The sequence below is a fragment of the Sus scrofa genome, chromosome 8, assembly GCF_000003025.6.
Source record: "Sus scrofa isolate TJ Tabasco breed Duroc chromosome 8, Sscrofa11.1, whole genome shotgun sequence".
Lineage (NCBI taxonomy): Eukaryota > Metazoa > Chordata > Mammalia > Artiodactyla > Suidae > Sus > Sus scrofa.
Genome location: NC_010450.4, coordinates 113,272,059 through 113,289,786, shown reverse-complemented (window position 1 = coordinate 113,289,786; position 17,728 = coordinate 113,272,059). Strand labels below are relative to the sequence as shown.

General features: G+C 41.0%; 1 protein-coding gene across 1 annotated transcript in view; it reads right to left on the bottom strand.

Annotated features, from left to right (window-relative positions):
* Positions 1–17,728, bottom strand: part of COL25A1 (collagen type XXV alpha 1 chain) — a 469,169-nt gene that overhangs the window by 45,979 nt on the left and 405,462 nt on the right. Inside the window, 2 exon segments of the mRNA XM_021101684.1 lie at positions 107–130; positions 16,287–16,364. Of these exon segments, the coding sequence (XP_020957343.1) occupies positions 107–130; positions 16,287–16,364 (102 nt within the window).

Below are 17,728 nucleotides of genomic sequence, written 5' to 3'. Positions count from 1 at the left end.
TTAACTATCAGATAAAAATAATGGCTACATTAGTACCATTATGACCAGCATGCATCAATACCAAATACAAAGTCACAAACCATAGAAATCATGCAATAGGAGTTACCGTGACAGTTAAGGTGGTAATTCTCTGTTGGGAAAATGCATCGATAAAGACAGAGTTACCTAATTTGTGTGCCAAAGTACAGTAATACATTTCTAAAATAATCAACTTTTAAAGCATGTTTTGGCAAGAGTATTGTCTTATACGGAATTGGCAAGATACTGAGAATATATTATCCTACCTTCAAATGAATACCATAGATTGTAAAGAGTCTCTTTAAAAATATTTTTAGAATTTTATTTAAAAATCTATGGGTAGAGAGAGGACAAGATGGCGGAGGAGTAGGGGGACACGCTCGCCCTCTCCCACAAACACAACAAAAAAAGCACATCTACAGAAGAAATGACTCGCACAGAACAACAACCAATCGCTGGCAGAGGAACCTAAACTCCAATAACGGCAAGAAGTTCGTGACATTATTGGGCAGAACGGGAGAAAAGAGGAGAGTGAGAGAAGGTGAATCCGAGCGGGACGGGCGCTCCCGAAAGGGAACTGCGGAGGAGAAAGGGATCCCGCACCCTGGAAAGTCTCCTACCGGGGGAAAGATCAAACGAACCGGAGGAATCTCCAGATGCAGAGAAGAGTGTAGCAGTAAGTCGGAGTACGGAAAAAAGATCAAGAACCCAACGGACCATCTGAACTACGGGCACAGTCAGCAAAAATTGAGACGCCTGGGTGGGGGCTGGGCACCGAATCCTCGGCTCCAGAGGTTAGTCCCCGGGAAAGGGCCGGGGGACGCCTGGGTGGGGGCTGGGCACCGAGACCTCAGCTCTGAAGGTTGGTCCCCGAGAGGGGGCCGGGGGACGCCTGGGTTGGGGCTGGGCACCGAGACCTCGCCTCCGAAGGTTAGTCCCCAAGAAAGGGCCTGGGGACGCCTGGTGGGGGGGGCTGGGCACCGAGACCTCAGCTCCAGAGATTAGTCCCCGGGCTAGGGGGGCGGGGAAGAGCGGAAACTGCTTGGGAGGTCTCTAAACCATTTGAGGGGGCAGAGACTGCCTGGGAGACTAGAAAACAAAGCTGTCGCAGAGGAAGGGAGCAATACTCTAGGGGCGGGGAAGTGGAAAGCCGCCTCAGAGGGAACCTGGGAGAAGAGCCTGGTCTGCGCCCGTGCTGGGGAGGGGAGAGAAGAAGGGGTGGGTCCCCATAGAATACCCCCACGCCACAGCAAGCTTACAGGCCCGCTAGCTAGCAGAAAGCTGTGCTTCCCAGTGCATTCCCTCCCCCCACCCCCGCCACCCCCTATGCTCTCGCCGAACCTGGGGCTGCCTGCCATCCAGGAGGGCTGGCCTCAACAATTGCCTGAAGCCTACCACCGCAGGGGCTCTCCCTGCACAGGCCTGCTTGCCCTTTGGAGGGGCTACACTTCCACAGAGCAGCACCAAACACCACCAGCCCCCTAGAAAAGGCCTGCAGCCCAGAAAAGCTAGAACAAGCCTAGCCAGGCCGTGAATAGATCGACCTAATTCTCCCACGGTTTTTCTGAGACGGGCTCCCCCGGGGAGGAGCCTCTTGAGTCTCCAAGGGCCTTGCTACACGCCCAAGACCCCAGGGGGTGCTAAGACCTAGTGGACCAGCTGCATAGGACTGCCAGCTCCAGGCAGGACCCCCTGCAGCCCAGAAAAGCTGCAACAAGCCTGGCCGAATCGGGAAAAGATCTCAGACGGTCTTTCTGAGTCGGGCTGTCCTGGGGAGGAGCCTCTTGAGTCTCCAAGGGCCCTGCTACCCGCCCAAGACCCCAAGGGGTGCTGAGACCTAGTGGACCAGCTGCATAGGACTGCCAGCTCCAGTCAGGACCCCCTGCAGCCCAGAAAAGCTGCAACAAGCCTGGCCGAATTGGGAAAAGATCTCAGACGGTCTTTCTGAGTCGGGCTGTCCTGGGGAGGAGCCTCTTGAGTCTCCAAGGGCCCTGCTACCCGCCCAAGACCCCAGGGGGTGCTGAGACCTAGTGGACCAGCTGCATAGGACTGCCAGCTCCAGGCAGGACCCCCTGCAGCCCAGAAAAGCTGCAACAAGCCTGGCCGAATTGGGAAAAGATCTCAGACGGTCTTTCTGAGTCGGGCTGTCCTGGGGAGGAGCCTCTTGAGTCTCCAAGGGCCCTGCTACCCGCCCAAGACCCCAGGGGGTGCTGAGACCTAGTGGACCAGCTGCATAGGACTGCCAGCTCCAGGCAGGACCCCCTGCAGCCCAGAAAAGCTGCAACAAGCCTGGCCGAATCGGGAAAAGATCTCAGACGGTCTTTCTGAGTCGGGCTGTCCTGGGGAGGAGCTTCTTGAGTCTCCAAGGGCCCTGCTACCCGCCCAAGACCCCAAGGGGTGCTGAGACCTAGTGGACCAGCTGCATAGGACTGCCAGCTCCAGTCAGGACCCCCTGCAGCCCAGAAAAGCTGCAACAAGCCTGGCCGAATTGGGAAAAGATCTCAGACGGTCTTTCTGAGTCGGGCTGTCCTGGGGAGGAGCCTCTTGAGTCTCCAAGGGCCCTGCTACCCGCCCAAGACCCCAGGGGGTGCTGAGACCTAGTGGACCAGCTGCATAGGACTGCCAGCTCCAGGCAGGACCCCCTGCAGCCCAGAAAAGCTGCAACAAGCCTGGCCGAATCGGGAAAAGATCTCAGACGGTCTTTCTGAGTCGGGCTGTCCTGGGGAGGAGCCTCTTGAGTCTCCAAGGGCCCTGCTACCCGCCCAAGACCCCAAGGGGTGCTGAGACCTAGTGGACCAGCTGCATAGGACTGCCAGCTCCAGGCAGGACCCCCTGCAGCCCAGAAAAGCTGCAACAAGCCTGGCCGAATTGGGAAAAGATCTCAGACGGTCTTTCTGAGTCGGGCTGTCCTGGGGAGGAGCCTCTTGAGTCTCCAAAGGCCCTGCTACCCGCCCAAGACCCCAAGGGGTGCTGAGACCTAGTGGACCAGCTGCATAGGACTGCCAGCTCCAGGCAGGACCCCCTGCAGCCCAGAAAAGCTGCAACAAGCCTGGCCGAATCGGGAAAAGATCTCAGACGGTCTTTCTGAGTCGGGCTGCCCTGGGGAGGAGCCTCTTGAGTCTCCAAGGGCCCCGCTACCCGCCCAAGACCCCAGGGGGTGCTGAGAACCAAGTGAAATCTGCTACCATCGTGGGGTGGACCTCCCAGTCCTGTCTGCCCTCAGGAAGTCCTCCTTTGCTTCAAAGAAACACTGTTAGTCCCATCAACACTCCAGAAAAGCCACACTGCCTCAAAAAAAGATTGACCAACAACGACAGCCCTCAGGAAATATTCCAGGGCAGTGACAAGGCAAACACTACCCGATAACGGAGAGTACAACTCCCTCAGGAGAAAGAAGACAACAAGCAAGATGAAGAAGCTGAGAAACCACCCCCAGTCAAACCAACAGGAGAACTCACCTAAAACAGTCAACAATGAAACTGATCTCTGCAGTCTGACAGACCTGGAGTTCAAAAGAGAAATAGTGAAAATACTGAAGGAATTAAGAGAAGATATGAACAGCAATGCAGATACCCTCAGAAAGGAGCTAGAAAATATAAGGAGGAGCCAAGAAAAACTAGAACATTCATTTGCAGAGATGCAAACTGAACTAGGGGCAGTAAAAACCAGAATGAATAATGCAGAAGAACGAATCAGTGATATGGAAGATAGAATAATGGAAATCACTCAATCTGGTCAACAGACAGAAAACCGAATCAAAAAACTGGAAAGCAATATAAGAGACCTATGGGATAATATAAAACGGGCCAATCTACGCATAATAGGAATTCCAGAAGGAGTAGAAAAAGATAAAGGAATGGAAAATATATTTGAAGAAATTATCGCTGGAAACTTCCCAAATCTAAAGGATACTGGATTCAAGATACAAGAAGCACAGAGGGCCCCAAACAAACTGAACCCAAACAGACCCACACCAAGACACATCATAATAAAAATGGCAAAAGTTAGTGATAAAGAGAGGATCCTAAAGGCAGCAAGAGAAAAACAGAATGTTACCTACAAGGGAACCCCCATAAGAATATCAGCTGATTTCTCTACAGAAACACTACAGGCCAGGAGGGAATGGCAAGAGATATTTAAAGTGCTCAAAGGAAAAAATATGCAACCTAGAATACTTTATCCAGCAAGAATATCATTTAAAATAGAAGGGGAAATAAAAATTTTTCCCAACAAACAAAAACTTAAAGAATACAGCAACACAAAACCCAGGTTAAAGGAAATATTGAAAGGGCTTCTCTAAACCAAAAAGAAAGGAAGGAAAGGGAAGAAAAAAGAAAAGAAAAAAAAAAAAAAGAAGAAGAAGAAGAAGAGGAAGAACTAGGACTGAGGAAGATACAATCAGAGAGCAGTCACTCAAATAAGCCAGCATACAGATTTAATCATGAACATGCTTCAAACAAAATAAAATTAAAAAGAAAAAAATAAAAGAGTCATCAAAACCATAAAATGTGGGCAAGGGATGTTAGGAGGTAAATAATCCTTTTTGTTTGTATGTATGTCTCTCTTCTTAATTTTAATATAATAATGAAGTGTTTGAACTTACAGGACCATCAGGCTAAAACACACAATTATGGGAAGGGGTTAGCATACTTAAAAAACAGGGCAACCACAAGCCAAAACCAAATATTGCATTTGCAAAAAATGAAAAAAAAAAATACACTCAAGCAGATAATAACAGGAGACCATCCAACCAAAAAAAAAAAAAAAAAAAAAAAGAAGAATGGAGAACCATAGAATCAACTGGAACACGAGGATCAAATGGCAATAAATAATCATCTATCAATTATCACCTTAAATGTCAATGGACTGAATGCCCCAATCAAAAGACACAGAGTGGCTGAGTGGATAAAACGGCAAAAACCTTCAATATGCTGCCTACAAGAAACTCACCTTAGGACAAAAGATACATATAGATTGAAAGTGAAAGGCTGGGGAAAAGTATTTCATGCCAATAGACATGACAGAAAAGCAGGAGTTGCAACGCTCATATCAGACAAAATAGACTTTAAAACAAAAGACATAAAGAAAGACAAAGAAGGACACTATTTAATGATTAAGGGATCCATCCAAGGAGAGGATGTTACTATCATCAACATATATGCCCCAAACATAGGAGCACCCAGATACATACAACAAATATTAACAGACATAAAGGGAGATATTGATGAGAATACAATCATAGTAGGAGACCTAAATACCCCCCTCACATCAATGGACAGATCCTCTAGACAGAAAACCAATAAAGCAACAGAGATCCTAAAGGAAACAATAGAAAAGTTAGACTTAATTGATATCTTCAGGACACTACATCCAAAAAAATCAGAATACACATTCTTCTCAAATGCTCATGGAACATTCTCAAGAATCGACCACATATTGGGACATAAAGCGAATCTCAATAAATTTAGGAGCATAGAAATTATCTCAAGTATCTTCTCTGACCACAATGCCATGAAATTAGAAATCAACCATGGGAAAAGGAAAGAGAAAAAACCTACTCCATGGAGACTAAACAACATGCTACTAAAAAACCAATGGGTCAATGAGGAAATCAAGAAGGAAATTAAAAACTATCTTGAAACAAATGATAATGAAGACACAACCTCTCAAAATCTATGGGATGCTGCGAAAGCAGTGCTCAGAGGGAAATTTATAGCAATCCAGGCCTTTCTCAAAAAAGAAGAAAGATCCCAAATTGACAACTTAACCCTCCACCTAAATGAATTAGAAAAAGAAGAACAAAGAAGTCCTAAAGTCAGCAGAAGGAAGGAAATTGTAAAGATCAAAGAAGAAATCAATAAAATAGAGACTCAAAAAACAATAGAGAAAATTAATAAAACCAAGAGCTGGTTCTTTGAAAAGGTGAACAAAATTGATAAACCCCTGGCCAGACTCACTAAAAAGAGGAGAGAAAGAACCCAAATCACCAAAATTATAAATGAAAAAGGAGAAATCACAACGGATACAGCAGAAATTCAAAAAACCATAAGAGAATACTATGAACAACTATATGGCAATAAGTTTGACAATCTGGAAGAAATGGACAATTTTCTAGAATCTTACAGCCTGCCAAAACTGAATCAAGCAGAAACAGACCAACTGAACAGACCAATCACTAGAAATGAAATTGAAGAGGTCATAAAATCACTCCCTACAAATAAAAGCCCAGGACCAGATGGCTTCACAGGTGAATTCTATCAAACATATAAAGAGGAATTGGTGCCCATCCTCCTTAAACTCTTTCAAAAGGTTGAAGAAGAAGGAATACTCCCAAAGACATTCTATGAGGCCACCATCACCCTCATTCCAAAACCAGGCAGAGATACCACCAAAAAAGAAAACTATCGCCCAATATCATTGATGAATATAGATGCAAAACTTCTCAACAAAATCTTAGCCAACCGAATCCAACAACATATCAAAAAAATTATACACCATGACCAGGTTGGGTTCATCCCAGGTTCACAAGGATGGTTCAACATACGCAAATCAATCAACATCATACACCACATTAACAAGAAAAAAGTCAAAAATCATATGATCATCTCAATAGATGCAGAAAAAGCATTTGACAAAGTTCAACATCCATTCATGATCAAGACCCTCGCCAAAGTGGGTATAGAGGGAACATTCCTGAATATAATCAAAGCCATTTATGATAAACCCACAGCAAATATAATCCTCAATGGGGAAAAACTGAAAGCCTTCTCACTCAAATCTGGAACAAGACAGGGATGCCCACTCTCACCACTGCTCTTCAACATAGTTTTGGAAGTCTTAGCCACAGCAATTAGACAAACAAAAGAAATCAAAGGCATCCATATAGGAAGAGAAGAGATCAAACTGTCACTGTATGCAGATGACATGATTCTATACCTAGAAAACCCTAAGGACTCAACCCCAAAACTCCTTGAACTGATTAATAAATTCAGCAAAGTGGCAGGATATAAGATTAACATTCAGAAGTCAGTTGCATTTCTGTATACCAGCAATGAAGCATTAGAAAAGGAATACAAAAATACGATACCTTTTAAAATTGTACCTCACAAAATCAAATACCTCGGAATACACCTAACCAAAGAGGTAAAGGACCTATATGCCGAGAACTATAAAACCTTAATCAAAGAAATCAAAGAAGATGTAAAAAAATGGAAAGATATTCCATGTTCCTGGATTGGAAAAATCAATATTGTGAAAATGGCCATCCTACCCAAAGCAATCTACAGATTCAATGCAATCCCTATCAAATTACCCATGACATTTTTCACAGAACTAGAACAAACAATCCAAACATTTATATGGAACAACAAAAGACCCAGAATCGCCAAAGCAATCCTGAGAAACAAAAACCAAGCAGGAGGCATAACTCTCCCAGACTTCAAGAAATACTACAAAGCCACAGTCATCAAAACAGTGTGGTACTGGTATCAAAACAGACAGACAGACCAATGGAACAGAATAGAGAATCTGGAAATTAACCCTGACACCTATGGTCAATTAATCTTTGACAAGGGAGGCAAGAACATCAAATGGGAAAAGGAAACTCTATTCAGCAAGCATTGCTGGGAAACCTGGACAGCTGCATGCAAAGCAATGAAACTAGAACACACCCTCACACCATGCACAAAAATAAACTCCAAATGGCTGAAAGACTTAAATATACGACAGGACACCATCAAACTCCTAGAAGAAAACATAGGCAAAACACTCTCTGACATCAACATCATGAATATTTTCTCAGGTCAGTCTCCCAAAGCAATAGAAATTAGAGCAAAAATAAACCCATGGGACCTCATCAAACTGAAAAGCTTTTGCACAGCAAAGGAAACCCAAAAGAAAACAAAAAGACAACTTACAGAATGGGAGAAAATAGTTTCAAATGATGCAACTGACAAGGGCTTAATCTCTAGAATATACAAGCAACTTATACAACTCAACAGCAAAAAAACCAATCAATCAATGGAAAAATGGGCAAAAGACCTGAATAGACATTTCTCCAAAGAAGATATACAGATGGCCAACAAACACATGAAAAAATGCTCAACATCGCTGATTATAAGAGAAATGCAAATCAAAACTACCATGAGATACCACCTCACACCAGTCAGAATGGCCATCATTCATAAATCCACAAATAACAAGTGCTGGAGGGGCTGTGGAGAAAAGGGAACCCTCCTGCACTGCTGGTGGGAATGTAAACTGGTACAGCCACTATGGAGAACAGTTTGGAGATACCTTAGAAATCTATACATAGAACTTCCATATGACCCTGCAATCCCACTCTTGGGCATCTATCCGGACAAAACTCTACTTAAAAGAGACACGTGCACCCGCATGTTCATTGCAGCACTATTCACAATAGCCAGGACATGGAAACAATCCAAATGTCCATCGACAGAGGATTGGATTCGGAAGATGTGGTATATATACACGATGGAATACTACTCAGCCATAAAAAAGGATGACATCATGCCATTTGCAGCAACATGGATGGAACTAGAGAATCTCATACTGAGTGAAATGAGCCAGAAAGACAAAGACAAATACCATATGACATCACTTATAACTGGAATCTAATATCCAGCACAAATGAACATCTCCTCAGAAAAGAAAATCAATCATGGACTTGGAGAAGAGACTTGTGGTTGCCTGATGGGAGGGGGAGGGAGTGGGAGGGATCGGGAGCTTGGGCTTATCAGTCACAACGTAGAATAGATTTACAAGGAGATCCCGCTGAATAGCATTGAGAACTATGTCTAGATACTCATGGTGCAACAGAAGAAATGGTGGGGGAAAAACTGTAATTGCAATGTATACATGTAAGGATAACCTGACCCCCTTGCTGTACAGTGGGAAAATAAAATTAAAAAAAAAAAAAAAAAAAAAAAAAAAAAAAAAAAAAAAAAAAATCTATGGGTAAAGGAAAAAGAAAATGTAAAAATTTTAATTCACCTGACTTAAATAGATTATATATTAAAATATTATACATGGGTGGTTTGTCAGCATAACTGTGAACTGAGAAACTTTACTGCTGCTGTTCATAAAAGTTCTATTTCTAGAATACTTTGGAGAAAACAGAAACATATAATTGTATAAGTAATATTTTTTTCTCTTTTAGTTTGCATCTCATTTGTTGCACTGTAATTAGCCTGTGCGTGTGTGCACATGCCATAACCAAAAATAGGAGGTGAAGTGGAATTAATCTTGGTTTTTTTTAAAAAAAATTTTCTCTTTTAGCCACAGTTGTGGCATATGGAAGTTCCTGGGCCAGGGACAGAATCTGAGCCACGGTTGTGACCTACACCACAGCTGTGGCAAAACCGAATCCTTAAACCCATGGTGCTGGGCCAGGGATTGAACCCGCACCTTTACAGTGAGCCAGCTGCTGCAATCAGATTCTTAACCTACTGAGCATCGCCAGGAATTCTTCATCTTTTTTTTTTTTTTTTTTTTTTTGTCTTTTTGCCTTTTCTAGGGCCGCTTCCCGCGGCACATAGAGGTTCCCAGGCTAGGGGTCTAATCAGAGCTGTAGCCACCAGCCTACGCCAGAGCCACAGCAACGCAGGATCCGAGGCGCGTCTGCAACCTAAACCACAGCTCACAGCAATGCTGGATCCTTAACCCACTGAGCGAGGCCAGGGATTGAACCTGCAACCTCATGGTTCCTAGTTGGATTCGTTAACCATTGCGCCACGATGGGAACTCCATCATCTTGTTTTTTTTTAATGTAAAGTACTAGAGTACCATACCAAAATATATTCTCTCCATGTATCAATCTCTAAAACAACCAATACCCAATTCGTGCATCGTTTTTGTATTAAGATTTTCTAGTCTAAGTCTTGTGCAGAAAGTTCTGTAAGGCCTATAACCACTTTCCATGATCTTAGAGAGGAGAATATTTTCCATCAGGAGCTCTGGTCATAGAGAAACACTATCTAATTATAAGTAACTTGTGAATATTGGTTTAACATCATGCCTTTGATTTCCACTTCTCCATTCCAATTCTTAATTCCAAGTGCTGGTGCTGTTTTTTATGGTGGTCGTTGTAAAAAATAATTTTAGCATTATTGATCTCACTTAAAACACTGAGTCTTCAGTGACATGGTGTCATCTTTCCTCAGAAAACAATATATTTCTGTATGTACACTGGTGGTTCAAGTTTGTATTCCATCATAAAATCAGTCATGATCCTTTAAGCTTCAGAGAAAACAGGGTAGAAAATATAATGAGTGTCTCTAAGATAAATGGCAAAATGGGCACCAATTGGGGGCATGGTTATGAAAAAGTCAAGGCCCAGATTTTTATACCATTGTATCTATATAACATAAGACACCACTTAATTTATTCTTAAGGGATTCACCTAGAGCAAGAGTTGAATTTACGGGTATAAGAAAACAACTTCTTTGCTCCAGTATGGGTAGATGAGTCACTTTAAAAAGACTATTAGAAAATTACAGAGTAGAAATAATTTCTTTACTATTGCTTTCCAGTTAATTACAAATTACATTTTTAACTAGAAAGCAAAACCATAAAACCTTAGAAAGGGAAGGAGTTTCAAATGCAAACTCAGAAGGTTTCCAACCTGTACCACATATGGTTCATTTTCCACCTGAACACAAAACTAGTATGTCTTTTTTAAAATTTAAGGATAATGACATTTTATAATGAATTGCATAAATAAAAGAATGTTATTTTTGGTAACTGAACTATCCAATAATCTTATTCAATAACTATTTGTGAGACCTAAAAATTATACAGGGCCAGTTCCACCCAGGTAATAGAAGAGCAAATGACCAAAAGCTAAGCCAACTTCTCAAAAACGTTTTTACTGCCATCCTGGAGAAGCAGTGTGCAGACATTGAGACACATCCTAAAGATACTGGCTCACTTTGGATTTCTTGTATCTGGTTCCTCTAAGCTGACACTACATAAACTCAGCAGGGTTCTCTGTTGAACTTCAGTAGTGATTTGAAAACCAGAACTTTTGGTACTGATGGAGAAAGACATGACATTCTCTACAGAGGCATGAGGTGAGATGGGAGGCATGAATTAGAGCAACTGTAAATTGCTGGAAGCCTAGCAAGCTGCTTTGTGATTTATTCTCTGCTGTGATTATGTGAATCTTTTTAAAAGTAAAGGTTATTTTCTTTCACTTCTCATAATGATGCAAGCTTAAACTCACCATGATTTACACTAGGGGACAGGTTTAGTTTACATGGTGTTGAGAAATTTTAAAAGCCTGAGTTAGGACATTAAAAGGTTTTGCTACTAATGCTGGAAACATAATCATCTTAAATAAAAACCTAAAAAAATGGCTTATGACAAATGTTCATGTAAATACAGGCATACCACAGAGATACTGTGGGTAAAGGCTTCAGACCTTCAAAATAAAGTGCATATTATAATAAAGCAAGTCACACAAATGTTTGGTTTCCCATCTCAAATAAAAATTATGTTTAAACTATAATATAGTCTATTAAGTGTACAATAGAATTACATGTAAAGAAAACCAATATAGGGAGTTTCCTGGTGGTCTAGTGGTTGGGATTAGGCACTTTCATTACTGTGGCCAGGGTTCAACCCCTGGTCTGGGAACTGGGATCCTACATCAAGCCACTGCATGCTGTAGCCAAAAAATAAAATAAAATAAAATAAATAAATAAAATAAAAAACAATAAAAAATTAAAAATAAAAAAATGTACATGCCCTAATTAAAAAATACTTTATTGCTCAAAGATATATTATTCAACACAGGGAATATAGCCAATATTTTATAACTATAAATGGAGTATAATCCTTACAAATTGTGAATCACCATATTGCATACCTGTAAATTACATAATACTGTACAACTTTACTTCAATAAAAATTCTTTATTGCTAAAACATGCTAGCCATCATCTAAGCCTTCAGAGACATAATCTTTCTGCAATAGGGACATCAAAGATCACCATGACAAATATAATCAAAATTAATAAATTTGAAATATTGTGAGAATTACTAAATATGGCAGAGAGACATGAAGTGAGCAGTTGCTGTTGGAAAAATGGAGCCAACAGACTTGCTTGGAACAGGGTTGCCATAAACTTTCTTTTCTCATTGTTTTAAGGTTTTTATTTTTTCTATTACAGTTGATTTACAAAGCTCTGTTAATTTCTGCTGTACAGCAAAGCGACCCAGTCATATATATATACACACACATTTTTTTTTATATACACACATTTTTTTCACATTGTCTTCCATCATGTCCCATCACAAGTGACTAGATATAATTCCTTGTGCTGTACAGTAGGAATAAACTTTCAGTTTGTAAGAAAAAATCTTTGAAGTGCAATGAAGTGAAGCACAATAAAAGGTGTGCCCATAACAATTTTCAATAGTGGTAACAGTAAAATTTTATATTTCTAAGTTTTATTTTTACAACTGTAATATACTTATTTATCTAATTATCCTAGATTTTTTTTTACAGTTTTTTTTTTTAGAGGAAGCAATAGCGAAATGAAATGGACAAAACAATATTCATCGCTAGTTAGAGAATTAGAAAAAATGTCTACTACTTCCTCTCAATCTAATGGCTATTTAGTTTAATTTATTTTATTATGGACACAATCTACTACATTGGGAAAACAAATGAATAGTTTTGAAGTTAAAAAAATAACTACAAGCTATTTACAAGCACAACACATAGATGCTGAAACAATCTCATAAGAATAATTCCTATTTATTTATTTATCCTTTTGCTTTTTGAGAGCCACACCTGTGGCATATGGAGGTTCCCAGGCTAGGGGTCGAATCAGAGCTGTAGCTGCCAGCCTACACTGCAGCCACAGCAACACCAGATCCACGCCACGTCTGTGATCTATACCACAGCTCACAGCAACGCTGAATCCTTAGCCCACTGAGTGAGGATCAAACCCGTATCTTCATGCATACTAGTCGGATTCATTTCCGCTGCACCACAATGGAAACTCCAAGAATAATTCATCTTTAGGTTGAGATATAAATGTGAACTAGTTGACTGTGATGGATATTGACTGGTTTATAGTCATATAGAACTTGAGGTAAAAAAATGAAATTGAGCTCATCTATCCTTCCATATTGAGATGTAGGTGTTAGATTGTTTTAAAAGTACAGTGGGTTAAAACAAACTAACAAAGTGTATTCAGGAGCTCCTAAAAAATAATGCTAAGCATAACAGTAGATTTTATGGATGCTTAGAAAAGATCTATTCCAAAAAAACCCCTCTTTCAGATCAGATCAATGAAGTATCGCTACATTAACTGTTTTCCCCAAAATGATCCAGCTAGTCACTAGCAGAGAGTGAAATCAAAACAGATTTTGGATTTAGACTAAGAGTAGCTTGATCCATTCATGCAAAGGATGCTTTAAAGCATCTCCGCAATTTTTTCAGAAAATGGGCTTGGCCAATAACATTGTAGCGTATCTTGGAAGATGAGTGAGTGGATACCTCTCAAAGATAGTGATGAGAATTTTGGTACCATTGGAAGCAGTTTAAGGGAAATTTAAAATATTGCTAATAATGTTGAAAACTAGATCTCTACTTTTTTTTTTTTTTTTTTTTTTTTTGTCTTTTTAGGGCCACACCCACGGCATATGGAGGTTCCCAGGCTAGGTAATCGGAGCTGTTGCTGCCGGTCTACACCACAGCCATAGCAACACAGGATCTGAGCTGTGACTTCGACCTACACAACAGCTCATGGCAATGGCAGGTCTTTAACCCACTGAACGAGGCCAGGGATGGAACCTGCATCCTCATGGCTCCTAGTCGGATTCGTTTCCACTGCACTAAGACAGGAACTCCTGTGTCTCTACATTTTTAAGTAAAAACTCTGACAACATAGTAGGTAATCAAAACTTCCTGTTCTTCCCCGCCTTCTTTACACATGAGTCATCGATTAATGGGGGAAAGTGACCAATTTAGAAAACTGGTTCCAGAACTTGACTATAGCCAGAGGCTACTGATTGTGTCTAATCCACCTGCACTGAGGAACACTAATTCAAGCTGCTGACTAATTCACACTGCTCAAGCAACATTTCTCTAAGCAGTAAGCATGCTTCTTTTTGTTCTTTACCAGAACAAGAATAGAAAGACTAGAAGAACAGGCTACGCTGAAGACAGATTCTGTAAAAACTATTTCATAAATGCTTTACTAGTTAAAAATGATAGTTGGAACAAAAGACCCAAAGAAATGTAGATCTACTATAATTAAATAATATTAGCGAAATCGTATGGATGGGAAAAAAATTCAAAAAAGTACAAAATGGAAAATATTTAAAACACCTAATCTGGCTTTCAAGCAAAAAATGGGTTGTGCGTTTGAACTAGTGTATTCACTAATTCAGCCAGTACCAGTTTATTTAATATTTATATGTCCAGACCTGGGGTGGGCACACTGGAAGATACAAAATAAACATAAGACAAGTTTCCTGTCAACAAATAATTTACAATCTGGTAAGAGGCAAGACTAAAGTAAATTATGGGGTTTGAGAATAATTAAATGTTAGACTACTGGGCCCTGATTGCTAATATTTAAAAGGATTAAGAGGAGACGCTCATCTGGGTGGCAGCAATGAACTGCTGGATCGTATTTAGATGGATAAAAGAAAGAAAAAAGATGAACCAGGAAAAAAGAGGGAGATTTTTATGGATAAGATAGGTATGTTGTGGAGAAATGAAAAAATTCTGTATGGGGAAGATAGGTTTATAGAGCCTTTCAAGTCAGATGGAGAAGTTGGGGCTTGATAGAGTGGGCAAGAGGGTCACTTAATTTTCTGAACAGACTACGGTCATTAAAATAGGGATAAATTAGGAAAACTATTCCTGGAGTCATATACAGGATGGATTAGAAGGGCAAGGAAGCACTAGGGGAAGAAGAATTGGTTAAAAGCTTGTTGAAGTGTTTGATCTGAGATAAGCACAATGCAGACCTGGTTGGGAATGGATAGAGTAGGGGGCAACCTCCAGGGATTCTCTGAAAAAGGAAAAGAGTAGCTTCTGGTGTGGTATAATGGATAAAAGACTAAGAATAGTTTGAAAATGGCACTAATAGTTCCATCTCAGAAAATTAGAAAACTTATGGTATCATTAACAGAAACTGGTTAGTTGGGATAGGGAATCATTTTGACAGGTGGGAAAGGTAACCAGTATAGTTGTGTGTGTTGGTGGAAGGTGTCAAGGCAGAGTGGACATATTCCTGCACAGCTAAACGTATATGCAGATCAGACTTGGAGGTAAAAGGTTTGGAAGCCATACCAGGGAGTGATTGTACCAAGACAAGATCCCAGACTTGAGAATACCCCAAATTAGGGGATGGACAGAGAAATTAGAAATACTAGAGTAGATCCATCAAGGAAGAAAACTGGAAGAAATGAGAGGAGAGAGTCAGAGAAACCAGGAAGAGTTTTAAAAGGAAGTGATTTAATGTAAATGTCACATAAAAGTCAAGAATGATGAATACAATGAGCCTGACCTAGAGGTTATTGTTGACCTTTATAAGAGGCGTTGCAATAAAATGATGATACAGGATAGACTGCAAGAGTCTAAAGTGAAAATGACAAATAGGAAGCCAAGATAATGGATATAAGCCACAGGGTCTGCAGGTTTTAATTTAGTGAAAGAAAAAGAAGTGAATGGTAGTGGTGGTAAGAGATATTTGCAGAGCACTTATTATGTGCTGGGGTCTGTTCTAAGTATATAATCTATACTTGATCCTCACAACAACCCTTTCTATGTTTTGAGGCAGTTACTTCTCTTGTGCTCATTTTACAGGTGAAAAAACTGAGGCACAGAGAACTAAATAACTTGCCTTAGCTCTTATACTTAGTGAGCAAGAGATCTGAATCCAGGCAGTTCCAACTTCAGAGCCACAGAGCTCTTAATTGCTTTGCTAGGGTCACTTTTCAAGCAAGGAGAAAAAGACTGGCAAACGAATACAAGATTTAAACCAGAAAAGACTAATGTGTATCTAAAGGTGGAAGGGAAAGAAAAGGAAAGATTGAAAAATGCTAGGAAAAAAAGAGGATAAGCTAGGGCAGGGAGAAGAAGATGGGGTCAGGAGATCAGGGAGAAGGTATGCTTTGAGCAGTGGGGCCCTCTGACAGCTAAGGGAGCAAGTGCTGATATTTACACACATTGCATGGGTCTCATCAGTGTTACTGTCTTTGTCAGGGCAGGGAACAGTCACTTACTTGCAAGGCTTCGTGGAGGTTGCCATTGTAGTCTATGATCTCAGTGGCTCCTTGATCCCCCTTTTGACCAGGCGGACCCTATGAAAAAAAATCAACCAAGGAAAAATTATGAGGGTTAGGGTAGAATGTAGAAGGGACAGTGGCAAAAACAGAAATAGCAACATGCAGCTCCCCTGACCATCAGTTTCTGGTTATGGCCCAATTGTACTTTGGAGTAAATATTCATGTTCAAAGTTTGTCCTTACAGCAAAGGAGGCAAAGGACTTCTAACTTCCTGTCTGTGATAGGTTAAAGATATTAAACCAGATAAAAAAGAGATTTGATTCAATCTTGAAAACTGTTTTCTGAACATTAGAACATGTAAGCTAATCTGATTTGACTTGTAAAATTTTTTTAATTTATTTATTTTTTTAAATTTTTTTAATTTTTATTTTTTTGTCTTTTTTGCTATTTCTTGGGCCGCTCCTGCGGCATATGGAGGTTTCCAGGCTAGGGGTCGAATCGGAGCTGTAGCCACCGGCCTACTCCAGAGCCACAAAAACGCGGGATCCAAGCCGTGTCTGCAACCTACACCACAGCTCACGGCAATGCCGGATCGTTAACCCACTGAGCAAGGGCAGGGACCGAACCCGCAACCTCATGGTTCCTAGTCAGATTCGTTAACCACTGCGCCACCACGGGAACTCCTGACTTGTAAAATTTTGTTGGCTCTATCCATATTCATTATAGCAACCCCTAACCTTTTCTCCTCATCTATATCTCATAGGTTGCTTCCTTTTAGAAGACAGAACACTGTACTGTAGGAGATGCTTGACAGGAATACAACTCCATTAACATTGAACCAAATAGGGAACACTTTTTTTTTTTTTTTTTTTTGGTCTTTTGTCTTTTTAGGTCCTTACCCACAGTGAGTGGAGGTTCCCAGGTAAGGGGTCCATTTGGAGCTGTAGCTGCTGGCCTACCCCACAGCCATGGCAATGCCAGATCCAAGCCGTGTCTGCGACCTACACCATAGCTCACAGCAATGCTGGATCCTTAACCCACTGAGCGAGGCCAGGGATTGAACCTGCAACCTCATGGTTCCTAGTCAGATTCATTTCTGCTGCGCCAGGGTGGGAATTCCGGGAACAAATATTTTTAAGGCGTCTACCCTACTCAGTATCTGTCACTGAATTTCCATTAGTCATAGTCTAATTCCCTGCCTATGTTTAGAAAAGGCTCTGAAAATATGGATTATTACTTTTTTTTTAATAATCGGGTTAATTGGAAAGTGGAAAGTTCTATTAGGTGGATGGCTATGGGTTTGCTATTGCTCATTTGACAGAGAGAAAGTAGACAGAAAGAGTTCTTTAGACCTTCTCCTTTGGAACTTATTTTCATGTGTCAGAATCTACCTACTCATTGCTCCTGGTGGCTACAAAGAAAAATAAGAAGAAATGGGG